Genomic DNA, 10,215 nt, shown 5'->3' with positions numbered 1-10,215 from the left:
GCTGCCAGCTGGAGCTAAGACCACTTTTGGATAGTTTGTGTGCTGTAACAGATGTTTGGTCTTTTCATATTAAGGGCGTCCTCATTTCCTCAACGAGCAGTTGCAAATCGCCAGCCGATTAGAAATAAAAAAGGAAAAAATATCCAGGCAGACGGAGTGTTGGCCATGTAGTCAGAGATGGTGAGCGCATGGGGGAATGTGCGAGCTAGGCTAGGAGTTGGTCGCTGGTGACTGAAGTTTTCGACTGAAGTTTTCGCATTCTCTCTCCATCCATGTAGTCAAGTAGCTAGCTACTTGAGCCTTGTTGGGGACGCCTAATTGAAAGGCCGGGCCGTCTCCTTGAACTCTAAAAAAAAATGTTTGCATTGTTAGCGGCATGCACCTGCTAGCTACACGGTATAATCACTACATAATAGTCAAGCATCCCCTTTCAATATCAAAGATGAAACCGAGGATCAGTTTCTGTGAACAGAGTGGCATGCATTAGTTGTACCTTATCACTCTGTATGCCGCTATCAGTGCGTCGTCTTCTCGTGTTAATCGCTTGCACCAACCAGGTACCAGTGCTATCAGTGTGGCACCAACCAGGTATACCGTGATCCAGCGAATAAGAACAACCAGGAGTCAGGACGGCCGGGCCATGGCGGCGGGGACGATGATGCGTGTGACAATGGAGGTGGGCTCAGACGGCGTGACGCTCATCACCATGCGCAACCCGCCCGTGAACGCCCTGCACCCCGCCAGTAAACCACGCCAGCTTTTCCCCTTCGCCGCCATTGCTTTTCGACTTGTTTCCTCTGCCTGATGGCCCCGTCGTGCTCCCGGCGGACTCCATTGAGGTCCAGGGAGGTACGCTAGCCACGGAAGGCAGGCGAAGGAGGTAGCATGGGGCTTATCTCTTAGCTGAGGCTGAGGCTGAGGCTCCTGCCGTCAACGAGCATATTGTAGAGCTGGAGCCCCGTGACGCACCAGGGGTTAAAGATGGCAACGGATCCGATACCTAATACCCGACCGGTATTTGATTCATTAGGGGACAGGGATAGAATCATATCTTTACCTGCGGGTATCTAAATGGGCAAGAATCCATTCCCGACGGGTATTGCGGGTACGGGAACGTTCCCTGTTTATCCGTCCCTGTTACCCGTTAGGGAACCTGACTATTTAAGTTGTCATGCGAGTATTAGGCCCAAAGAAGCTCAACATAGGTATTTTTGCCTAAATCTGAACAATCATATATATAGTTTGTGTGCTCTAGGAACCCTAGTTCAATTTTTTCTCACCATCTCTGCCAGCAGCACAAGCACACCTGGCTCACGAGCGCTCGTGCCTCTCGCTTCCTCAGTTCGGTCTCTCTACCACCTTTGCTTCCTCCTCGCTCCTTCTCCTCAGCATCTCCGAGACTCACTTATAGTTGGGTGAAGAAGAAACGTCTCCGATTGCAAAGCTGCGACCCCAAGTATCCTTATTTATCGGGTATGCAGTACCCGCCGGGTATCTGTTACCCGACCGATGCCCGACGGGTACGGGGATGGACAAGAATCTATACCCGAGACAGTTAACAGGGACGGGGACAGGATAAATTCTCCGTAGCAGGGAAGAGAACGTTCCGACGATACTCGACGGATACATCCCCGTTGCCATCCTTACCAGGGGTGTTGTTGCATGAACGGCTGGAATCCTCTACAGTGCATTTGTCACTGGAAGGTGGACCTGAGGATCAAGCCCACCCATAAGTAAGTAACAAATGCACGTGTGAATTGACTGTGGATGAGTCTAGAACGTGGATTCCAGTGTTGTTGTGCTGCATCCTTTGTCGTTGCATAGGTGAAGGCCGATTTTTAGTGTACCGTATCGGCCCAATCAAATTGATTGATAGCGACAAGGACAGGACTGATCGATGAGGTGGACGTCAATTCGATCCGTTGCTTTCTCCAATACTCCCGTCCCATAAAAAACGTCGCTATACAAACTTTCTTAGATTTAAAAAACATTAATAAATATTTATATCTTCAAATAAGTTTATATTATGAAAATAAAATCAACGACCTATCTTAATTATGTACTATAAATATTAATATTTTTTTATATATATTTGGTTAAAGTTAAAAATGTTTGACTTCTTAAGAAGCGAGAATAATATTTTTTGTGGGAAGAAGGGAGTAGGTCATTTCTGCTCGCCGGGATGTGACCACCCCTTTCACTTTAATTTGTCTATCTATTGGTATTACTTCAATCATAACAAATAACATTCGGAATTACTCGTTCGCAGTCTCCTGCTATTTTGAATTGGCGATCCACAGCTGTTGGATGAAGATCTAACGGGTGAAACAAGCACTTGACAAGGAGACAGGCCCAATTCCAATAACATTTTGGATTCTGTATAGTTTCCATGATAATATTTAACAATATAAATTTCCACCATAAGATTCAAACAAACTTGTGAGAAGACGGAAAACGATGCAGCATGTCACAAGCGATCTGTCATGATTTAACCATCCTTTAGAATTACAGAAACAGTTCCTCAACCGGTCGGTGAATGATTTTTTTTTTCTTATTTTGCAGTTAAATAAACTACAATGTTTCAATATTTCAGCTTCGGAGGACAACTATGTACGCCAAAACCAAAGGATACAATACAACTGCTGCTACTTGTTTGCCGCGGAGAATTAAGATTATGTGCATGGAACGGCTTCTCTGTTTCAGAAATACAACTTCACATAACATGGCAACGTATTCACATACTCACAGCCTGGAAACTGAAGATTATTTTCAGTAATCAAATAGGGATCAGCTTTACAGAAAACCAGAGTCAGTCAACTCGAGCATAAAACAATGAATTATCATTTATTGAATTACTACATAAATGCAGCAGGCCTGTTTTTCTGCCTGCTACAAAACGACTCATGAATGGTTGTCCTGTTCCTACAAGGCCGGTTGCCAGATATGGCAACAAGGACTATACTATCTATCTTGCCCAATGCCCATCTATGTACAGAAATCATTTGCAGTGCAGGCGTCTTGAAATGAAGAGGCCGAATTCTGTACCTAGTTTTATTTAGCTTCCAATACTATCTTTCGATCCACCATTTGGTGTAGGTTGTTGATTAGTTCTTGGGGTTTCAATAGTGCTTGAAGAAGGAAAGTTTTCTTCAGCTTCTACTGCAGACAAAGCAGGTGGTGCTCCATGATGCTGTCTGGCATCCAATTCCATTGCTGCCTCTAATGAGGATTGTTCTGCGACATAAGCACTAATGTCAAAAAGGAAAGCTCATTTGAATGTAATCATTAAAAGGACATGCATTTGTGGGTATGAGAAGCTGCACCTACTCAATTTTCTATAATAACGATAAGCATATAATAGTTGCATGGGTCCAAATATTCAGAATTTCTTAGTTTTAGCGGAGGACTAGATCCAATAACCGGTGGTCTATGGTTGAGCGAGAAGTACCGGTTTCTAGGATCTTGGTTATTAGAAAGGAAACAATAGATGGATATATGGAAAAGCATGGGACTCATAGCTTCGGTTGATGTTACCAGGTAAAGTAACAACCTTTTGCATAAATATTTCCAAATTCCATCAATAAATGTTGCGATTAATGAGTGCTAAATTAGAGTCGATTTTCATATATAGGGAAGTAGTCTAGCTCCTGTTTCCAGATGAGATATTCTTTCAGATTTGATGAATCTTAAATGGTCAGATTTTGCTGGCTTAAATGTCCCACAGTAGCATTGCATCCACATGTAAAAAACTGAATGACACATTTTATGAAGGCCACAGCAATAAGAGACTCACCATTTGTTCTTCCACGTTTGATAATTTCACAGAGATACTGTCGTAGCCCAGTCAATACTAGGTTTTCTTGCGCAGCATTTATCTCAGAAATATCTTGATCACGCGAAACCAAAGGAAATGAACTTCTATAATCATTTCCAAATGTAGTATTCTGTTCTTCACACAGTAGTGCTTGTGTTGTTGGAGATGCAGGCTCATTTCCAAATGTGGTATTCTGTTCTTCACACATTAGTGCTTGTGTTGTTGGAGATGCAGGCTCATTTCCAAATGTGGTATTTTGTTCATCACACATTAGTGCTTGTGTTGTTGGAGATGCAGGCCTAGAAACATTCGAAGTTTCAGACCAATGGGAGCCCATTTCATTGATGTTCGGTTGATGACTAAATCCTTTGCTAAGGATGTCCGTTGAGGAGGCTTCTTTGAAGTCCTGCTGTTTGCAGTTACCATTGTTTAACCCGTTATTTGACTGGAATCCCTTCTCTTCTGCAATCAAATCAATTTCATTATCTGTAAATACAAGCAACGGAAAAAAAATGTTAAAAACATATCTAGGGTTATGACAATTAATTGATGTCACTTGTATACAATATACATCTTGAACACATAATTGTGAGGTCAAAGAATAACATAAGATGCCATATGTTCTCATGTTGATCTTAAATTATGACACTATGATATTTACCAATATTATTACTTTATTCTCTCTTTTGCGGAGCATATAACGCTCAAAGCTTTGGTCCAGACTGGCTCTGCACTTCTAGTTAACATACGTGAAGTCTCAAGACTGGAAATAAATATGGTGGGAAAGCTAAGGAACTAACAAACAATCTGAAAATGCTGCTAGTAAAGAAATTTGAATAACTTGGATTTGAAAAAAGGGACAGGTGTGTACGACTGGGTTAGTGGCTTAGTGCCTTCTATGTTTCATGCCTTTCTTATTGCCAATGCACAAAACTCTTTCACTGATCTGTAGTACTTCACCTAGAACTGATGCTTATGCAAATCTTGGGTTCCTTAAATGTTCATAAAAAAGAAGGAATAACGGACAGACTCTATACCAGCTACTGTTGCTGCAGCCATTCTGCAAACCATCACCAATTGCTTGACTAAATCATGGACCTCCCTGAGGTGGATGGTGTTTGCTAGTGGAGACCTGATAAAACATTACATCTCATCAGAAGGTACATAGAGTAAACAGAGAGGAGAACAAAATTGTTTGTTACTCCCTCTGTTCCAAATTGTAAGTCGTTTTGACTTTTCTAGATACATAACTTGTCCTATGTATAGATATACATTATGTTAGATTGTAAGTCTTTCCACCCTCCAACAGCTTCTCTATATCTCTATATCTTGTGCGCACTCTAGAGAGCCAACGCTCTTCATCTTTGGCTAGCGAGAAATCTGGAATAGAGAATGGCAACATTTGGAGATCTAATTAAAGAAGCTGTTGGAGGGCACTTTTTTCACCAAAATCTCTATTCCTATCAATAAGGAAGGATATAAAGAAGCTCTTGGAGTTGCTCTGAGGGGTAGTGCCCTCCAGGATGGCACCAGATCAGACGAGTTTTTTCTCCCTTTATGAAGTAGACCAAAGGACCTAGAGCACCTTTTGTGTTGGTTGGCTGGGCACTTAAGTAATTCCATGTCCTTAACAGGACATCAGCTTATTTTGATCAACTCTTGCATTATTTAAAAAAAAGCTAAATACATTTCAACCTACCTGTAGATTGGGTTATTTGATTTAGAATTGGCAGCATTGTGTCTATCAAATCCTGTGGAACAGGGTGCAAGCAGTGAAACATCTGCATGGTTACCCTAGCACACAAGAACAGTCACAAAAATAACAGTTAGACAAGTAAATAAGCATTTGTCAAAAAATATATCGTAGAAACAAAGATAATGAAAAGAATGGAACTGCTAGTGTCCTGCAGCAGAAGCATCCAAGGAATAGTGATGCCAATAACAAGAAGAAATTATCTTGTTAACTCAGTATTTGGTTAAATTCCTTTTGCATCTCAGAATTCATGCATCATGCATGCAGTGTATTTGGTGCTGATCAAATAGTTTGGAAGTAAGAGAACACACCTGTTGATATTGTGTCTTTGGCATGCTTCCTTCAGAATTTATCCTAACACCTAGGGCATCTTCATGGGATCTTTTTCTACTCAGAGAACAGATATATCCTGATGATCCAACAGTACCATTGAATGCTACATTAGCTGCTTGTTGAATGTGATTTCTGTCAGATGCATGGTCCCTATGAATTGAACTTTCCGTGTCTTCATTTCCTTCAGAGTTTTTACAGTGCATGCATCTACAATTTTTGGAGCAAAAAACATTTGCTTGGTAGCATTCACAGTACTTCTTTAGGCATCCAGACTTCTTGCAATGACAACCTTTAAGGTGCTTTGCTACAAGAGGCACTGCTCCAGAATTATCCTAATAGACAATAGTCAAGTAGTACAGTGGTCACATGCAGCTCAAGCAAAGAACTAGAGTGTATTGAGGCATCAAAAAACAGAGTGTATTGGTTGGGAAATAGCACAAATAAATACAGATTAGGCTCATTTCAGAATTAATTTCAGAAAACAGATAAATATCCTGCTAACTAATAGAGAAAAAAAGACCTAGGAAAAATGAAGAATATATTAGCCGTGTAGCATGGATAAAGACCTGAAAAGCTTTCCTGAAAATATTACCTCAAAAGCTTTATTTGGATAGTATCGGTAAAGCTTTTCAGGCTAACTAATATCCAGCTTTTCAGGCTAATTTGGATAGTACTGTTAACTCAGTAAGAATATATTACATTGAGGAGAAGAAAATGAAATTAACTTGGACTTCGACCAGATGCTGCCCGTTGATCATTCAATTGCTAGGAATGCTAGCTAGCAGCCAGCATCTAGGAAAGATCAGCCAGCCAAAATGTTAGCTCAGAGGATGTCATGCCCATTTAGTTCCAAGTACAGTAGTAAGCACAATGTGCTAAGGAAACAGAGTTACTAATGAATATGCTATATAAATATCTGCATTACCTTGCTTTGCCTATTTCATTGATAACTAGCAGAAGAACAATCTATGTCAGTAAAAAAACTAAAATAAATTGCCTCTGGAACAGATAGCGGAGACACATGAACTGCTATTGGGTTCAGATAATATAATATGATTGTACCAACATGTAACTAAAGAAAACTATTGAAGGATAGTACCTTTCGAACATTGAGTGTATTTGGGCCATTTTCAATTTTAGGCTGAAAAGCAGACGGGTTACGTTGACGAATTGCCTCAATTGCTTCGTTTCTGGCATTCTCATTCCCAACAATGTTTCCACAATTTGAACAGTTGCATCCATCACAGTATTGAAGTTCTTGAAAGCATTCACAGTACCTAACAAACAAACACCAAGCCACCGAGCTTAACCTTTAGTACATAGCATAACATGCTATATAAAGAAAATATTCAAATAATTACAGAAAAGTGCAAACTAATATTACAGCTATTAAGAAAAAATACTTGAGATCACCAAACCAAAATATTAAGGTGGGAATAATAGGAATAACGGAAAAGTGGGTGAGAATAGAAAGTGCAAAAGAAATAAAACTACAATAAGACAAAAGGCAACTGGTTGTTATTCCATAAACCAAAATCCAATGTGCAGATATGTTTGTCCACTAACTAAACAAGACCATATAATTTATCTATTTATGTCTCATTAGTAAAGAGAGCAGAGTGCTCTCAATGGTCAATGCTACCATAGTACCAGTTATACCATCCTCATTGAGTTCCTTTCAATACTCGTAAGATGATAACAAATTATAGCTAAGAATGGATATCGTTAATGTTTGATGGAGATCCTACCATTTTGCACATAACATGTAAAAGATATCTATTTTCACGAATTTATATTTGCTTTGCGCTATACATGAAAGTGTATGTGAAACAAAAAATAACACTCACATCTTCAAACATTTTGAGTTTCTACAATTACAATGCTTCTTTTTCTTTGGAGTAACACTTTTCACTTCTGTGGAAGGCTTCCTGCAAAAAAATAGGGTTCAAAGTTCAATGCAAGGAATATGTTTCCAGCAGTATGCTCTTTTTTTGTTTTTCTAAATGTAAATGAATCATATCACAAGAAAGTAGAAACACAAATTTCTGTAGGACGACATGCAAGACAAGTTCTGATCATTTATGTTGACAACATTGAAGAATATAACACTTGATCTGCCCGTAAAAGTTGCAACATTTTGACCTTGAAACGTATGTAATGTTTGACCTCAAAGACGTCAATATTTCAAACCAGGTGTCCAAAACTTCATTATAGAAATGTTTAGGCGCCAATACTACTGCAAACCATGATAGCCAATAGCAATTTGAGTCATGTCACACTTGCCTTTCCACGACCAAGAAATGTTTAAGTATCAATGCTAATCAATTGCAAACCCTGATATGCAAAAACATATTCAGTCACATTTGCCTTTCACACGGCTGTGCAGGGCCATCTGTTTTGATTAACACAAATGCACCCACAAGCTACAATACTAAAAATTACTCCAAGCTCCACTACACCTCAAACATTCTTACAGAAGTCGTAGGCGAGAATTGCTACTATAGGTGAGACGAGGGAATGGATCCTTCTAACTCTAAGATCCTCATAATTCTTAGAAATATTAAAAAATCTCCGACTCATTTCAACAGAATGGTAGTACCAACAACAACAAGCAACAAGAGGTAAATTAAAACACCTGAGCTAAACCCAACAGGCCACACGAAGCAAGAACAAAACCACATGCAAACACACCAACAAAAGGGAAATAGAGAATCTCAAGCGGAGGAGCTTCCTCACAGGGGGTTGAAGGCTATCGGCCACTGTCTAGGCGCCGGCATCACGGGGGCCGCCGGCTTGGGCTGCTGCGAAGACACCGCAGGAGCCTTCGTCTCGCTCGCGGCGGCCAAAACAGGCGGACTCGACAGCTGCTGCTGATTCCTCCACTGCTCCATCACCCCCACCAGAATGCCACCGAATTAGGTCACAGGCCAGAACGCCGAGGCGGGTTCAGCTGGACCAATACCGTCGCGCACCGGCTCAAAAGCCGAATCTTGCCGCGCGAGCTATCTGAATTGGATGAATCCTTTAACAAGGGCGAGTTCATAGACTCATGCAGTGTCCAAAACTCAATAAGCCGCGGGAAGCCGGAGGGCAATAACGGAGCAGATCGAAGGAATCGACCTCAACAAGGGAGATTACGAGGGATTAGATTTATGGAGATGATAAGAGGAAAGGCAAAATCTTTCTGGAGTTTGGGATCGAGGAGGTGGTGGTGCTGGGCTGGGGGAGAAGAAGCTACGACGGGGCAATGGAGGGGAGGTTTGGTCTCTCTTCGCGATTTTTTTTTGAATCTGAAGTATTTTAAGCATTTATTTACTCTCTTATTCTCTCTCCAAACTCTGTACAGGGGAGAGGATGATTTGAATTGGACGGATGGATTTGAATTGATTTGAAAGGTTGGACGGCTGGGGGATTTGGGTACCGTGGCTAGGCTTTCTTTGGTTGTGGTCTCATTAGTTCGTTTCGGCTTATTCGCTCGGCTTATAATCCACGGTTTGAACAGTGTTTTTCTCTTACACCAATCAGTCATGGCTTATAAGCCAATTCAGCCGAAACGAACAGACTGAAAATTTGAAGTTTGATGAAAGCAATAACAAGGACATAGAAATTGAACTGGTTTTGAATAGGCAGACTTTCTGTTGCAATAATGGTGCTCATTCTTCCCATTAGTATTCTTCTACTAGCATTACCTCTTTTTTTCCATTTTTTACAGCCTCTTTCTTGTTTTTAGTTTTTGGTAAAAAAAATGTGTCTTTTTCTTCCTTTTTGTGAATACTACCTCGTTCATTTAACTTTATGCTTTTTAGTTTTATTAGGCATAATTAAAAAAAAACTTGAATCTTGCCTACCTATTACTACTCGGTGACATAATTAAAAAAACTTGAATCTTGCCTACCTATTACTACTCGGTGACTAACCACGTTGCTTAATAGTGCATTTGCCTTTCATAACTCAAAATTTTATGACATTTATTGGTTGATGATTAATGATCCTTATGAAGATTTATGGGGGATAGAAGTTAGAGCAAATTGGTTCCTTGGCCCTAAAAAAAGTTCAGCTGAGTTCATTGGCCATATTTCTGTTGAACTTAGTCATTTGGCCTTGAATCGAATTTCGTTTTAGAATTTGCCCCTTCAGTTAGTTTCACGGGTTGATGGTGTTAACAGCAAGGTGAAATGATTTTTTTACCCCCGGAGCGAAATGAAACATTTTGTAATGTACAGTAGAGTCGTACATGCATCTCAGGTTGTCTATTATCATTAATCTTCCAAAATAAGTAAAATACTTTTTCAAACATGATATTATTATATTTCAT

General features: G+C 40.2%; 1 protein-coding gene across 2 annotated transcripts; it reads right to left on the bottom strand.

Annotated features, from left to right (window-relative positions):
* Positions 1-2,750: 2,750 nt before the first annotated feature.
* Positions 2,751-9,162, bottom strand: LOC136459072 (protein tesmin/TSO1-like CXC 5). 2 transcript variants are annotated; one of them, XM_066458974.1, is made up of 8 exons: positions 8,637-9,162; positions 7,748-7,828; positions 7,000-7,177; positions 5,879-6,232; positions 5,514-5,608; positions 4,852-4,946; positions 3,794-4,300; positions 2,751-3,234 (listed from the first exon to the last, which is right to left on the bottom strand). In XM_066458974.1, the coding sequence occupies exons 1-8, from the start codon at positions 8,789-8,791 to the stop codon at positions 3,056-3,058; spliced, it is 1,644 nt and encodes a 547-aa protein (XP_066315071.1). In that variant the 5' UTR covers positions 8,792-9,162; the 3' UTR covers positions 2,751-3,055. The 2 variants fall into 2 exon arrangements, with proteins under 2 accessions (XP_066315071.1, XP_066315072.1); XM_066458975.1 differs by having other exon boundaries at positions 3,794-4,276.
* Between the last annotated feature and the right edge of the window lie 1,053 nt (positions 9,163-10,215).

This window comes from Miscanthus floridulus, chromosome 6 (genome assembly GCF_019320115.1).
Source record: "Miscanthus floridulus cultivar M001 chromosome 6, ASM1932011v1, whole genome shotgun sequence".
NCBI classification, from domain to species: domain Eukaryota; kingdom Viridiplantae; phylum Streptophyta; class Magnoliopsida; order Poales; family Poaceae; genus Miscanthus; species Miscanthus floridulus.
The sequence above is the reverse complement of the archived record's forward strand: the minus strand, read 5'-3'. Positions and strand labels throughout refer to the sequence as shown.

Coding starts and splice junctions, on each gene's coding strand:
- LOC136459072 (XM_066458974.1), bottom strand. CDS start 8,791: ATGGAGCAGTGGAGGAATCAGCAGCAGCTGTCGAGTCCGCCTGTTTTG. Junction 7,829..8,636: donor CCGATAGCCTTCAACCCCCT/GTGAGGAAGCTC, acceptor ATTTTTTTGCAG/GAAGCCTTCCACAGAAGTGA. Junction 7,178..7,747: donor AACTCAAAATGTTTGAAGAT/GTGAGTGTTATT, acceptor TTTGTTTGTTAG/GTACTGTGAATGCTTTCAAG.